General features: G+C 39.7%; 1 protein-coding gene across 7 annotated transcripts in view; it reads left to right on the top strand.

The window, feature by feature from the left end:
• MOB3B (MOB kinase activator 3B) overlaps positions 1 to 16,565 on the top strand; it is an 81,943-nt gene that overhangs the window by 28,535 nt on the left and 36,843 nt on the right. For all 7 annotated transcript variants that reach the window (XM_071802015.1, XM_071802017.1, XM_071802016.1 and 4 more), the window contains one exon: positions 452 to 1,060. In XM_071802015.1, the coding sequence (XP_071658116.1) occupies positions 643 to 1,060 (418 nt within the window). In that variant the 5' untranslated portion in view covers positions 452 to 642. The remainder of the gene's footprint in view (positions 1 to 451; positions 1,061 to 16,565) is intronic.

The following is a 16,565-nucleotide window of genomic DNA, read 5'->3' as shown; positions in this document are numbered from 1 at the left end:
GCACTAAAATTATGGTGGATGCTTCAAGGCACCATCGGTCACTTTAGGAGCAGTTAGATAAGACTTCTAAGTTGTCACATAGTATTTTGTCTACTAAGTTTGTATATACGTAATGCATGGTAGGCAGTCACTGTAAAAATGCAAAAAAAAAATGAAAAGGTTGATCTAAAAATTATCTAAATATGAGAAAATTATAAAAGATTTATTGAATTCCCATATTTTTGATAAGAACCTCTGTTTGGGTAGATGTTTAAAATGGGCAGAGAAATTAATTCCTTTATACTTTAAAAAATTATTTTTTTTTTTTAATGTTCATCAGGTTACAGTTAGACAGTTTTTAAGGCTAGCTTGTTACATATTAGCTTTTCACCTCATAATCACTAGAATGGTAACAAACTGACAGGCCCAAACTTGAGTTTACCACTAATGTATATTATTTCTGTATCTGTAGGGACATGAAGCCTTTCGGGAAGGCTTTCGAGAGGAAGAGCTAGCAGACTTCTCTGAAGTTGGTAAGAGCTTCTCTGAGAAGACAAGAAGGGCCTGGAGGACCTGTGATAGCGAGCAACTGTTTTCAGATACCTGCATTAAATTTCAGCTCTGCTTTTCTGCCAGCTGCTGCAGAGCAGAGGATTAGCAGACATGTCCATAGCACTGAAGCAAGTCTTTAATAAAGATAAGACTTTCCGCCCAAAGCGCAAGTTTGAACCTGGAACCCAGAGGTTTGAACTTCACAAACGAGCGCAGGCCTCTCTGAACTCAGGCGTGGACTTGAAAGCAGCTGTGCAGTTGCCCAGTGGAGAAGACCAAAATGACTGGGTGGCTGTCCATGTTGTTGACTTCTTCAACAGGATCAACCTCATTTATGGAACTATTTGTGAGTTCTGCACAGAGAGGACCTGCCCAGTGATGTCTGGAGGCCCCCGGTATGAGTACCGGTGGCAGGATGATATGAAGTACAAGAAGCCCACAGCATTACCAGCACCGCAGTATATGAATCTTCTCATGGACTGGATCGAGGTGCAAATCAACAATGAGGATATATTTCCAACGAGTGTAGGTAAGTTTGAAGAAGAAGCCCTGAAACATGAGCTGCCTTTCATTCTGTGTACTAAGCATGTTCTCTTCCCAAATTCATTTTTAGCGACTGTGAAATTCAAGCCTTTAATCAACAGGTGGGGAGGCAGAGGGTATCTTGCAGGAATAATGTGAAATGTTAACTGTGTATGCTAGATATGGTGGGGTTTGTTAGCCTAAAATGGGTTCATTCTAGCCATTTGTTCCTGGTAGGCCTCCCTGGTTAATCATTAAGGTTGGTCAGCCTTGCATTGTTAGCTTGTTGAAAGCTGATCAAATTTGCTTTGCTGTGCATTTTGCCTGGCAGACACAGAATGGAAACAAAGCAAAGCCTAATTAGAGTGGTATCCTCCCTTCAAAGTGTGTACAGCTATGGGCATTGCAAAGCAGTGGGAAGTCAGGAATGCAGTGGACTCTGCCCTCCCACCCTCTCTTGACTTTCCATCCAAAACTGACAAATTGGGAAGTGAGTTACTCTCCAGATTACTGTTTCTAATATTATATATAGCTAACAAGTTTTGCTGTGATCTAAACAGATAGCTCAGATGAGAGATCTGTTAAGGGCAGCACAATTTTCTTTTTATATTACTAGTTTTCCTGAAGAGCGGGTCAAGTAGGTGAAATATCTTCGCTGGAATAATTCCCTCTGGATGAGGAGGACTTTACGGAAGAGCACATTGTGGAGGCTAGGCAACCTAAATCTTTAGTTGTGGCTGCAGGTAATAAGAACAGACAGGATGTTATGCCTTAGAGATATCACTTCTTGCAAGCAGTGAACGAGGAGCTTGCTGTAAGAAATGTGAGATGTTTTATATGTAAGTACTTGGCCCAGATAAGTAACAAACAAGAAGAATGCATGTACTTTAAAATTAGTTCAGCTGAATATTTTGCAGGTTACATGCAGCTGAGGCCTGTCACTAACTGGTAGAAGATACATCAAGAGGCTGCGTCTGTTAGCATTTCCTGACCTTCGAAATACCTTGTTCTTGGCCATGAGAGCTAATTGTCTGGACAAACTTGTGCTTTGTTTCCCAGTTCTTATCACTTTTCTACACTAACAGATAGAAAGAAGGCAGTAAATATATCTTTTAATCTGGACTTTGCCAGCACAGTGACAAGAAGGAGGATTTCAAAGGAAGCAGTACTACATATTTTGTGCAGTGAAAAAATGGATTTGATTTCTCAAGCATTTGTTTTATGTTTCTTCAGGGTGAGTGATTTTTGGAGTTGAAGGTGCAGTGAAAGATGCGATTTTGCTTCCATTGGCATTTCTGCAGGATTCTGTTATACCAAGTTTCCATCTTGGAGTATTTCAGTATTACTGTGTGGTCTTGCATTTTGCACATGCAGAAAATGTGGTCTGTCTGCCAGCATGAGGAGCAGGTAATGCACTGGCATGATGATTGGCTACGCTGAACCAACAAATAAATTTACAACACACAAGCTTTCAGCTCTAGATGCTCCCCCCTTATGTTTGTAGTAATACATCTGGAAGAAATTTTATCCTTAAAGGGTTACCTATTGTAAGCCTAATGGAATAGGTAAATACCCTCAATCTACTAATTTTCTTCTGCGAACAGCTCCTGCTGTTGTAGATTAAATTAAATCTGAAGAAACTGAGGAAGGGGAAAGAGTAGTGGTCTCTAAAATGGGACTTGACTCCGATACAACTCAAAACAGGAATGCTTGATGTCTTTGAAAAATCTTCATCTCACTCTGAATTGACCCAAAGGAAGGGGAAAAGTCTGCCTGAGCCTTCCTGGGGCGGTGGACTGCACCATGGTTGAATTACAGACCAAAATGACTGGACAGTCCCTTAAAGAGATTTTATAGATACCCTTTGGAGCACTGTTCCATAGAGCAGGACATTCATATGTATTCTACTGTCCCCTCCTCTTGAGTCTTTGTTGCAGATACCATAGCGGCCACCTGCACACTTCTCATTATCTTCTTCAATCACCAATTTGCAGTATTAAACTGCTGGTAACAATTGCTCGGGAGGCCTTAGATCTTACAGTTCAGAAATAGATGCTGTGCTGAAGTTCTGGGTATTTCTGGGTAGTTCTGGGTATTTCTTCTCTTAGCAAGTCCCTCCTTAGGCACCCACAATGCTTAAAGGGAAGTTTGGGTCTCTTCCTGGGTAAGTTACTTTTCTTTCAAGGAAATCTTCCTGTTTTATTTGCACATCAAGTCTGTGTCTGTAAAATGGAGAAGATAACTGCCTGCCATCCTGTCTGAGTACTACTAATAAAACTGTTGAGTGAAGTGCAGTCATTCAGCATGTGTATTGTTACATGTCTTGATTTTTACAATTGATCAAAGAGAGAAGCCTTGTTATTGTGTTGGGTACTGTTATTGTTCCTACCTGCTCTGCAGCAGCGTTTGGTTAGATGCACTATAGACTTAGTACTAATGCAAACCTCCGTTTTCATTCAGAGAAATGAAAGAAAGTGAAAATGACGATTGTTCATTTTTCAAAGCAGTTGAATTAGATCTTGAAATATGATATACTCAGATGTGAAAACGAAACAGACTTGTTTATGCCTTTAGTAACAGTAGAACAGTTTTAAAGTATTGAGTGGCTCTAACTTAAAAAGATTAATTTATTGCTTTGTCTCTTTGTAGCATATGGTCTACAGAGAATTGTTGTGGAAAAACTCTGTGTCCAGTGGATGGGATTTGGGCTGACCTTTCCATTAGCAAATGAATTTGGTGAAAACATCCAGTCTGGGGTTCATAGGAGCTGTCCACAGAACCTTGAACACATTTTCTCAGCTTAATCCTATTAACTTATCCTCTTTCATTTGACATATGTCATGAAACTATCTAGAAAAGGGGGTTCAAGAATTGTGATTAAAAGTACAGCTTTCATTGAGGAGTTACTTTAAAGGAAAATCATTTCAGGATACGGGTAGCCAGGCTTTGTGGCCTTTTTTTGTGTGGTGTTGTTCCTCTGTGGTTTAAAAAAAAAAACATGAATGCAGTTGAGTTATAAAGTGTTCTGAATGATATTTTTAACCATCTCGGTGTTTACATTGGCACAAGAACCTCTGGCCACTTACCAGTCTCTGTAATTCCTGTAGCCTGGTGCTATTTCCTCTGCTTTCTCAAGTCATTCTGGTCTATTCATTCACTGGTAAATAACCCTCTTCCTTTGGCCACTTTCCTACTAACACTGAACTGGCTGGCAGGAGAAGAGGGAGCTGGTATGAGAATAAAAGAGCTGTGAAGAATTGTATGCAGGTGACAAAAGCAAGTGCTGAATATTAGGAACACTGCTTTATATTGCAAAGCTTTAAGGACTGTCTTTATAAAATGGCCTCACAGCCTGTAGAGGATTTTAGACATCATTATGTCCTTGTTCTTATTTCCATTGTTCTTGGTCTCCTTTATCCATTTTAAGTGGGTCTAAGGCATGTAAGAGGCTGACATCTCCGGAAATAAGTTCTGTATGTAACCACAGATATACCCAGACCTGTCTCAGCCCACACTGAATGGGAATGCAGGAACAGAACAGAGTTCACTGTGTACTCCTGCTTCACGCTGGTGAAGCTATCCATATTGGTCCCCAGCATGATTTTTTCATAGTGTCCTGGAGTTTTATTTAGCTTTAGGGTAAACTCTCTTTCTTCAGTAAGTACTGGTTGCTCCAGGAACCTAGTAGTCTCACTATTTAAACACATTTCAAGGGATGTATTTCCCAAGCTAATATGGACATCTTAAGCACTCCATAGCCTCAGAAGTCCCCCCAAACCCCCGACTTTTTTTGCTCTCTGTGCTCTTTGGTAAACAGGCTGAAGAAATTAGTGGGAGTGGGATGCAGCAGATCATTGGGACAATTGCAGGTTTTGGTGAACTGCAATTGTCAGCTTTCATGTGTTTGTGCAGTGTCAATAAAGGAGCTAGGAAGGCAAGATACTCTATACTGCTGTGCTCCCTTCAGGCCCTGATTCCCAAACAAGACAAATTCAGTTGCCTTAGATTTTTTTCTCCTCCTAAAATTGGGAGTAATTCTGCCTTGTTTGAATTTTCAGTGAATGGAATGCCGTTGTTTGTTGTTGTTGTTGTTGTTTTGTTGTTTGTTTGTTGTTGTTTTTTTTTTTTTTCCCAGTTGTAAGGGTTCCTACAAAAGATATCCAGATATTTAAGGCCATGGGGGATTATTTCATTTATTCTAATCTGACCTCAAGCATAACACAGGCCAGAGAACATCACCACTTGATTTCTTCATCAGATCCATGGTTTGAAATGAGAAGACAGTCAGAAGACAGACTACTGCTGAAATAAAGAAGAACATGAACTTCTTTTCTGACTTGACATAATGAAAAACGTTTCCCAGTGAGGACAATAAAGCAGTTGAGAGAGGCCTCAGAGAGGTTGTGCTGTCTCCTTCCTTTGGGGTTTTCAAGACCAGGCTAGATAAAGCCCTGAGCAACCTGATCTGATCTAATGGCTATATAAAGCAGAAAGCTGGGGTGTAGACCTCCCAAAATCTGTCCAGCCTCAATTATTCCATGATTCTTAATTCTAATTTCAGCACTGACAGACTGCTGCAGGAACAAGAGCTAAGTTGATTAGAAACTGATTAAGCAGTTTAAGAAGCAGCAAATTGGCATTTAATGGAAGTAAAAAAATGGCTTGTAAACAGTGAGAGTTTTTGTAGATGATGATTTCAAAATGTATTAAGTTACTGTCATCAAATAGCCTAGTTATGGCTGATCGTAATGAAAACATACTTTTAAAGCGTTTAAAGCCTAGGAATTCAGCTGAAAAGCTAAGGCATCTTTAGAAATACATTGCCTGGTCCATACTTAACTAGTAGGTTTTGGTAGCTGACAGCTTCTGAGTTTTTGCACAGAGCATGTGTGTAACGGTGCTTCCAAAAGAGGAGCCCAATATGTCACCACAATGAACCTACAAAAGGAGATCAAGACTCTGGAGGGCCCTTGTGGATATGATTCAAAACAACTACTAGATCATGAACAACAATGTTTCAATTGTTTCTTCCTAATATTGTGGTAGAATTTTCCTGGTTCTCTAGCCAGTAATAATAGTTACCACTTAGGGAACTTTCCTGTAGGGGCAGGGGAGCAGCTGACTGGGGGCAGCAGGTGTGAATAGAGGCTCTTCAAGTACTTTAACGCAGCAAAGACACCTCTTCACAATACAGCCTGTAGAATTGTGGGGAGAGTGACTGACATCATTGACTTTGTCTTACAACTGTCCCTGTTTTATTGCTCTTTTGAAATATGAATAAGTGGTTATGGTGTGAGCAAAGTGGCATTTGCTGCATATACTTTTTCTTCATTCTTTGCAGCCATTGCAGTTGCACCATCCAGGAACCACCATTGCTTCATACATACCTGCCCTGCAATAAAAAATGTAAAATCTCTACAGCTGGTTTGTTTCTTTCCTTTTAAGACAAAGCTTTGCCAGGGGCTGAAGGGAAGGGTTAGAGTACTCGCTGTTAACTGGTCATTCAGTCACCCGGTGATGAATTCACATAGCTGTAGGCTACCAGCTGAAGACCACTGTAAATTCCAAACAATCCTTTCTGCTTGATCTTACACTTCACACCAATGCTGGGTTTGGGCTAAAGAAGAAGTTCATTTTGTAAAGCTTATCTTCTTTTCACTGTTGCTGCCTTTCCTTAGTCTCTCCTTCGGCATGGATGTGCTTGCCAAGAGCTTTCAGTTAATCTCTTGTGCAAACTAAATAAAGAAAATTCTGCAAGACATGGACTATTGTATAACTGTAGCTTTCCTCTAGTCATTAAACTTTGTGAATTCTGTACATATACATATGTTACAGCAAAGTTACAGCAGCATCACAGCGATTCTCTTAGAAAGTTTGGTGTCTTAAAATGTATGTGCCTGGCAAATGTTAGGTGAATATTTTACAAGTAGATTATGTGTCAGAGCTTTCTCTTTTCTCTCCCTGTCTTCCTGTTGCTGTGGTTCAGGATCTAACAGATGCTTCTATGTAAACTAAGCTGGCAGATGAATCAATCCACAAACCTAGTACACTTCAAGATTACCATCAAAGAAGATTGATAAAAATTGTGTTGGCACCATCTCTATAGTAAGTGATGGAATTTACTAGATAGCTATCTATCTGGTTGTCTTAGCATTGCATTTCTCGACAACTGATTATACTTTGGAGCAATTTGATTTCCTGTTTTTGTCTGGTGTCTGAAATGCCTTGATGAGTATTCTGCTTGTACAATAATAGGGACTGAAGCTTAGCAGTATTCTAGACAATCCTCAACTCTAGTCATTGTCAACTGACAGGTGACTGCTCCCAAAGCTACCTTCCCCGGTGTGCCTCTTGTTCTGATGCTAGATGTGCTATTTGAGGAACATACAGTTCTGCCTCCAGCTCAGACATATAAATTAATCTATTCTTTAGCCTAGTTCTGATAATAATAGAAAATATGTGCAATAGAAGGGAAGTGCAAGTTCTTTAGCACATTCTTTGCTTTTCCATGAGAAGGATTTGGCACTGCTATTATTATTTGGCACTGCTTCCTCACCTGGAGAATGCATGTTAGGAGGTTGACGCTTCATATGCCAGGTTTTCTGTATTATGGTAATCATTAAGGGCTAAAAAGCACTTTTACTTACATGCAGAAAGGCAGGTCTCAGCAGATCTCTTCTTCCATTCTCTGTCCTACAGAAACTTGAAAACAACCAACCACACAACACCATCACAAAAAGAATAAAAAGTGGTAGCATGAATGGTGGAGGGGGATGTGTTAGCTGGCTCTGCTGAAAGGTTTCAGGATCTCTGCTCACTCTTGATACTGCTTAAGGAGGAAGAAAGAAGTGTGGAGCACCTGCAAAAAGCAGGTCCTAGGTGGCAACTAGAGTAGCCTGTGCTGTAGCTGCTAGGTCCCTTGTTCTTAAGGTATTTAGGTCTCCAGAACACTGTGTTTACATACACCGTGGGACATTACTTAAATTAGTCTCTGGGAGGATCTGAAGCTCCACAACCAGAGCTTCTACCCTAACAGAACTTGTAATCCCTTCCCTTCAGCTGCCTTCACAGCGTGTCTGGTGTCTACAGATTGTGAAGTCTGTGGCATACTGGGATTCAGCCTGTGCCCAGCTCAAGTGTGGGAAATTTGATACCTTGAACGTGGTTTTGCCTTGGAAAGTGGGTTTGTGTGAAGTGAGTGGTCTGCATTCCTTGGTGTTGTGTGCATTCCTTTCCTTGATGAACAAGGATAATAGCTCCTTATTTGAAAACTTATAAAACAGACTTTGTCTGATACGCTGCAAAGCAGAATATGTGTAGGAGTACCATTTACATATCATAATGACTTTGGTTCATTTTTTGGAACCCAAACAAAATAAGATTGACAAGTATCAGCATTCTTAAGGGCTACTTTTTGCCTATGTTTATTTTGCTAAATTTCAGTTGTTATTTAAACTCTGAAATATTGTAGAAAATTCATGGTAGTCCCTACTCCCATAAATTATTTTCATCCTTAAGGTCAATGGTTTGAAGACAACACTGGTACTTTGGGGCATGTTTTAGGCAGACTCTAGCCAAGGGAAGAGGCATATTTCAGTGGGGTCTTCAGCTGCCCCAGACATATGGTAATAGTCATCAGAATAAAATGCGGTCATAGGGGAATGAAAATAAAATAATATAATCTTGTTTAACATACAGTCTCAGTTTAACTTTACTGTGGAATGGCTGCAGTGCTACAGGAGTGTGGTTCTAAGGGAACCTCTGAAAAGCCTAAAGCCAAGGATAAGGCCTTTGCTTCAGACAAGTATGTGCACAAATACTGCCTTTAATTTTGACCACCTTTTTTCAAATAGAATTTTGGCCATCTTTTTTCAAATAGAATTTTGGCCTTCTAGATTCACATAGAGTATATAAATTGAGCAAAAATAGAAACCCTAACAGGGACAACCTAATTAGTATCTTTTAAATGAGGTCCTGGTGTCCTTTGTAGATATTTTTTGGAGGAAAGTCAAATATGTACTTAAAAACACGTGGTTCTAAACCCTTTCTGTTGCTAAAAGCCATATGTAAGCCTTTTTATCAAAATAGTGTGTCCAGCAGGACCACAGCAGTGATCATCGCCCTGTACTCAGCACTGGTGAGGCTGCACTTCAGCCACTGTGACCGATTTTTGAGCCCCTCACTTCAAGAAAGACATTCAGGTGCTGGAGAGAGTTCAGAGAAGGGTGATGAAGCTGGTAAGGGGTCTGGAGCACAAGTCTGATGAGGAGCAGCTGAGGGAACTGGGGCTGTTCAGCCTGGAGAAAAGGAGGCTGAGGGGAGACCTTATTGCTGTCTATGACTGCCTGAAAGGAGGTTGGAGCGTGGAGGGTGTTGGTCTCTTTTTCCAAGTAGCAACTAATAATACGAGAGGAAATGTCCTCAAGTTGTGCCAGGGAAGGTTCAGATTGGATATTAGGAAAAAATTCTTCACAAAAAGGGTTGCCAGGTATTGGAACAGGCTGCCCAGGGAAGTGGTGGAGTCACCATCTCTGGAGGTGTTTAAAAGACATATAGATGAGGTTCTTAGGGACATGGTTTAGCATGTCACGTTTACAGTTGGACTCAATTATCTTAAAGTTCTTTTCCAACCTGAATTATTCTGTGATTCTTTGCTCTTTAAACACAAAAGCAACCATGACATATTCAGATAATCTGAAGCATTTGGAAGCACAGTGCTCACCCTGATAATGCTGCAGAGAAAACCATCAAGCTTTCTTATCAGTATTATAAGTATGATTAATTTTTGTGCTTATAATTAAAGACAACTGTAGTAGTAGATTTCTACCTAGTTAATGCAGAAGTTCTCTGCCTTCAGGACCTTACATGCTTAGAGAAACAAAAGTCAGCAAGATATTATGGGATGAAAAAATATTTCCAGAGAAAAGCTGTTTAGCATGGCTCCTGCTAGAAATGATTTTTTGCGCCAGATTAGTGTGACCTCTGCCTTCAGCTGAATGCTCACTGGTAGTGTTGCACATGACATGACTAGCCCTTGTCTGCATGGCTGCATCTTACAGTTTATCTTTTCTTTGCATACCATTCCTAGAGAAGAGCAGAAGAAAAAAGCAGAGATCAGACTTTGCACCATTAAGGACAATGTTCATTTTGTTAGAACAGCTTTTCTACAGCATACTCAAACCTCCTGCTTATTCACTGTCCCTCTGTCCTCAGTAGAGGGAACCAAGACTTGTAGCTTCTCTTCCACAAGACTGCATTAGAATCATCCACACATTTGTTAAAATGGAAGACATTTCAGCTTGATTATCTTCTGCATTCAGGAAATGCTGAATTATTATTGAAAGCAGGTTCAAATTGTCATAGGCTCAGTAATGGGGAATAGTTTGCTAGTATGTTTTGCAATAGGTAGTGAGCTACCATCACCACACAGGATTCACAGTTGGTGGTCTCTGATCAGCTGAAGCAAGCATAGCATTGGCTTAGCAGAAGGAAGTGGAGATCAATAAGGTAGGGCTTGGGACTAAATTTGACCCTTAAATTATATGATCTTAACTTTTTTTTTTTTCAACACTGGAGAGTACCTGCAAAAACTTTGGCTTTATGTGCAACTCACTGATTATTGATTAGACATCATAATTCAACCAGTTCACATTCAGTGACCTTAAAATGAATGAATCAAACCCTGTTTTATTAATTTTACACAAGTGTGAATCTAGTACGATATGAATCTGTATGAATGCCAGGTGTCAGAATTCCTCCGTGCTCAAGCTCATACAGTTATTTTGCTTAGTAGTCCAACTTAGTGGTAATGTAAAGCATCCATCTTGTTTTCACTTATACTTGTGTACTGAGGGTCTTTGATCAGAACATGTATAACAACAACGGACCTTACTTTACTGTGTCTAATTATCATGTAATACACCTTGTAGCTTTTTATCTAGTTAAACCAGGCATGTGGTGCTGATGCTAGCTAGCATCCAACAGTGGTAAAGCACGAAATACCACATTAAATGGTTTGGGAGAGTACACAAATATTAGGTAGCGATACTGCTGTAAAACATGTATCTTCATTTTATATTTCTCTATTTAGCAAGTCATTTTTAAATGGATAATTGTTTTCCTGTCAAAAATGGGGTTCGAGCATACAATTGCACATATTAGCCAGTTGTGCTGTAATACTCCAAAAATAATGTTTTCTGCAATATCCTTGCTACTGTAAAACTTAAAAAAGCAAGAAGCACAGAAGAAGTTTTTGAAGTGTATTTGTGTGTGTATAGATCCACACTGAAAAGAAGAAAATCAAATAACTGAAAAGGCTTGAACAACAGAACAAAAATGGATATGTACCAGCTTATGCCCCATGCTTCAATGGGAGTGTATGTGTGCTGTGATGCTAACACTACCAATGGCTCCATGCTGGGCCACCACCTGACTTCAGGAGAACTGAAACAAGAATTAAAAGCTTTGGTAGGTTGTTCCTCTCTGTGTTTCTATGACTCTATCCAATCAGGGATAAAATGCTTTCATACACCTTTGTTAGCATCCTAGAGAAATCCAAGCAGAAGTACTGGCTGCCGGCCTTCCACAGCTCCAGTGCAAACACTTCTGTGGATATGACCAACACAAGGCATGTCTGTAGGTGGTGAGTGAAAGAGTTTTTTTTCTTCTTTAATAATTGTGAGCTGTGTTTTTTGGTCCACTGGTGCATGCAAGCTTGTCTTGCTGTGTGACTTGCTGTTAAAACAACTGTCCTGTGGCTGTACATGTGACATACAACTTCATGTGTTCATGGTTTTTCAGCACTGTGGAATTCATCGAGTCTCCCATCTGCCCTCAAGGTACATCTACACAGTGCTCTTACCCCTGTGACAATCTACTTGCTATTTGTCTGTTGGAATTGCACAGGTGTACAACAGAAGCTGGAATTTCACTTATGTTCTCTTTCATTCTCCTCTTAACATACGTAGCTGCTGACATAATTGTTTAGGTTTTTTCCCCTGTAAGCTGGACTGTTTTGCCTGGGACCCTCAGCCAACGTAGTCCAGGAATTGCTTGCAGTGAAACAGGAAACAAAAGTTGCATCCTGCGTATGGCTTTTGGTATTTGAAGCCAAAAGATGAAGGCCAATCTTATCAATGTAGCTGTGACAGAACAAGCACTTGTCCTGTGAATAGATCTGAAGAGTCACAAGAGTAATGTGGAATCTTCACTTTTGCCTCCTACCAGCCATGTGAACAGAACTGGGTAAGCTGTCTTAATTAAAGCAACAAACTTCCTTTCTCCTCCACTGATGATTAATGCAGCTTCCATGTGCCTAAGCAGTGCACTGTGAGATTGCCAGACAGCTGTTGTTACACTATAGCTCACAGTAATGACAGGATCCTCAGAGAAAGGCTCTGCAGCCTGACAGTGATTCTCAGGCCGACTCACACTGATGTGTCACAGGGATGAACAACTCTTACAGTAAAAGTTCTTTGGTTATAGTAGGCCATGTGCTACAAAGCTTACATGTGCAGCATACGGGCTGTAGAAATACAAAATAATTTTCAGTGTCTTGTTACACATTTAACCTCAAATAATTGTTTTCAGGTAGAGAAAACCACAAAGCCAAGGTCTAAATTGTTCTATTTTCCCTGAAAACTGACACAAGATGTTGTCCAGCAGATGATGCACCACAGCAGTTGGTGACTTTTTGTTTAAGTGGATATAGGAGTGTCTGAAAACACAGATTTCTAGTGTTTCATTAGTCTCCCTTTTCAAAAGTTTTGCTTTACTTGAAACATCCTTCGAGCCATGCATAGAATCCTTGGAATAGGGGTAGATGCAGGCTGTGGTACCTGGTGGATGACTCTTCAGTATGACTGAGCAGAAAAACCCACTTACAGTGAAGGCAAAGATCAGAAAAGACCTGACAAATACTCAGAGCATCTCAGCAACACAGTACAGAGTGAAACAGGCTTTACCAACACTGCTGACACAGAGGATTCTTTTCTTGTTTCCGTCTCGCAGTTAGTCATGTGTCTGAGGAACACCAGGGGGGCTGTGCACTTTCATATGCTTGAAAATATTATATACAGTGGAAACTTGTATGTTCTTCTCATAACATGAATCAGTGGCACTTTGACTCATGAGAAACAAAAGGAAGGTTGCTGAGACATCTGGAATTGGAGATGATCAAGAAAGGAATAATCAAAATCTGGTTATAGTTAGAAAGGGAGGACAATTAACAGCTTATCTTTGAAAGACAAAATTCTCATCTAGATTTGAAAAGTAGTACCTTTTCTTTTAAGAAGCAGATGTTCAGCTGAAATGAGAAACATTATAGTTTACCAATAAATGTATACTGTCAACATTAGCATGGTGAAACAACAGTAGTTGTTCATATAGTATTGGCTCAAATGAGCTTTAATAGAAAGAAATCAGCCCTGTAATAGACAAATACCTAAAGCTTGAAGCTATAGTGCTCAGCAACAGAGACATTTCCAAACCACATACTGGATGACATCAGACCTTTTAGAAAAGTGCCAGTGGATATTTTGGCATTAAAATAATACATCTGTTTAGAATTTATGTGCTTTAAAATTAGATGCATGCCATGTCTGCCTTTCTGTTGGAGTTTTAGGGCTTGGTTTTGGTACTTTTTTTTTAAGATCTAGTTGCTGAAGAGCCTTACAAAACATGGTTAGTGTTACTATTTCATTTGTCAAGTAAAAGACCAAAGCTCAGGTAATCAAAGTAGTCTACATGATGTATGAGCAGCTATTCAGATAAGAAATTCTAAGCAGAAGTGATTTTTCTTGGATTACGCAGTGGTTTGTTGGTGGATTCAGAAACTGGTAGTGTCAGTGGTTCCAAAAATACTCTTGATCTGTTCCTAAACCCCTAACTCTGTGTATGCATTCAGAGTAAAGGAAATTAAAGCTGAAAGGCTTTAGAAAGACTCCAGTCCCATGCTTTTCTAGCCCTTCAGGAGAATGCTTGACAGAGTTTCTGGAAGAATCAAAACTGAGGAAGTTTTTGCCTGGGTGTTTGTTTACCCAGGACCCACAAGATTACAGTCTTTTGAATATTTCATTCTCGATCTATGACTTTTGAGCACATGGTTTGCATAAGAAAGGATGTAAGGTTCAAAGCAAGTATCAATCCAGCCCAACAGAGAATGACCATTGGAGAAGAGTGTAGGAAAAGGCAAAGGTGCTATTTCCCAGCTTCCAGCAGTCCACATGGTAGAGGTACTCTTGGAGGTGTCAGAACATCCTTTGATGTGAGGGATTCTGGCAAGAATGATCATCTCACAAACAGCAGTCCCACTGTTTTGTCTACATGATGACTCCCTATTCTGCTCATTTCAGTTTTCTACTGGTTTCTAATGGGCTGCATTGAGAGCTTTTGCTCATAAATTTTCCTGGTGAAGAAAAGAGTGGTTGGAAGGTTTGTGCAGAAGATAAATCCTTCTGTTCTCCTTTAAAGTGAAAATAAGGGATCTGAACCTTTATGCCCATTTTGTCTTGCATTTACACTTGCAGATCCTTTAAATAATCTTTGAATTGTCTTTGGACAGGCGTATTTTCAAAACTCTTTACATCACAGTAGCCATCACACCCAGACCCAAAATCAGTGTTAATTTTAGTATTCAGATTGGGTTGTAACATGAGGTAGTTGATTACCGTTTAAGCAATTTTTGCTACAGAGAACACAAATGTGTAACTATCCAAAGGTGCAGCAGACAGATGTCATGAAAATGAAGAAAAAAAAAAAAAAGAAAAATGGTGCAGTAATTTAATTGCCTTCTGACAAACCAACAGAAGCAAAAGAGAGAAAAAAACCACAGCTGAAGCTTGTTAATGCAAAAAAATCAGGATTATTCGCCCATGTGGATGCTTGCCACCAGGATTGTGATAAAGTTTTAGTTGGGCATAATCTATGCCTCCTGCAGACAACTGGGTTGCAGGACTTCATTTTGAAGCTGCAGCTGCTTGCATGTGAGCTAAGCAGCTTTACATTAAAGCAAGCAATGATGTAAATATTCAAGATGAAAAAATTGTCATGTGGAATGTAACCCTCAGCTAAAATGAAGGATTCCCTTGTTATCTCTCCTGTCATCTGCACAAGCTTATCCTAGCATGTCTCCTATTATGAGCGCTCAGCTGTTAACAGACATAAAACTTCTTTTAATTCCATTTAAAATGTTTTAACAGTTCCTTTTAAAATAAAATTTTAAAATCTTTCCATTCTCTGAGTAACTGCTCGTGACAAGGACAGGCTTTTCTTTATTTGGGTTTTTATAGGGCTCATTTACAACAGTTACATTTGTTGTTTCAGGATCTCGTTGGTCCTGCATTTTCCCCTGACAATTTTTATCATCAGGTTGGTTTTTATAACTATTTTGATTTTCATAATATTTTCTTCTTGAATAAAATGGCAATGAACAATATATGGGTTTTTTATATTTTGGCTCTGTTTGGCTGCTACGTGTCCCCAGGATTTTCCTCTATAATGTCTACGTTCATCTGGTCTTGATTTAATCACCCAGATAGGAATTCAAAGCTGGGAGCTTCCACCACCACTCCTGTTCTGCTGGGACTGAAGTTTTGATTTATAATCTATTAATCAGAATATGATCCCAAAAAGGCAAGTAGTTTGTGAACTTCCAATACTTTCTACTGAGCAAAATGGACACTGCTTTCTTGTTTAAGGTTTCTGTTTTTACTTCCTGGTGGCTGAGACAGACAAAGAAATGAGCCTGAGGACTCTCTGCTGCGGACTCCAGCCCCTAATGTAACCAACCAGCCTCTTCTGGCTTTGGCAGATGGTTATTTCTTAGCTACATCTTTAATGGCCTAATTCCCCATGTTAGCCAGGGACAAGCTGTAAAATTATGTAATGGTATTTAAAGATACCTGTTAAACTTTCCATTTGCGTACCGCATTTGAACTCCACACACTGTCATGTTGCTAACGTGGTTTTCCCAAGAGATGCAGCCACAAAGCTTCCAATTTCTGTTTCATTTGTTTCTGAACATCATCTGCATTTTGAAATATTGTTTTCACTTAAAGGTTTCTTAAGCGGAAGTGCAAAACTCTCTGGATGTTCACTTTTAGCTTTCATTTCCCAAAGGAAAAAGAAGAGATTGGAGTAGCTTTTAAAATCTCAGAAATTATTGATTACTTGAGCATGTCAGGGTGTGAATGCCAGAAATGAGAGAATCCTTGAAGAACCCTTGCTTTCCAGATGCTTGGAATGTGTAAGAAGCAGCTCATGATTCAGTGCAATGGACAATATCTGAATCTAAGGCTATACTCAGCATTAGCTTCCAGTACTGTGGTAAAGCTCTACCACCTGAGAGCATAAAGAGTAGTAGGAAAGTTGTAAGAGTTTTGTGTAACCTAGAAAGTGAGAGGAGCTGTTTACAAAAGTCCTATACTCAGAGGGTACCAGATTAGTTCTCAGTGATGGCATACACCTGTGTTCTTAAATTGAAATAGCAGAAAATGGTTAAAGTGCCATGGTTG

The sequence above is a fragment of the Patagioenas fasciata genome, chromosome Z, assembly GCF_037038585.1.
Source record: "Patagioenas fasciata isolate bPatFas1 chromosome Z, bPatFas1.hap1, whole genome shotgun sequence".
NCBI lineage: Eukaryota > Metazoa > Chordata > Aves > Columbiformes > Columbidae > Patagioenas > Patagioenas fasciata.
Note: the sequence above shows the minus strand (reverse complement) of the source record. Positions and strands in the feature narration are given on the sequence as shown.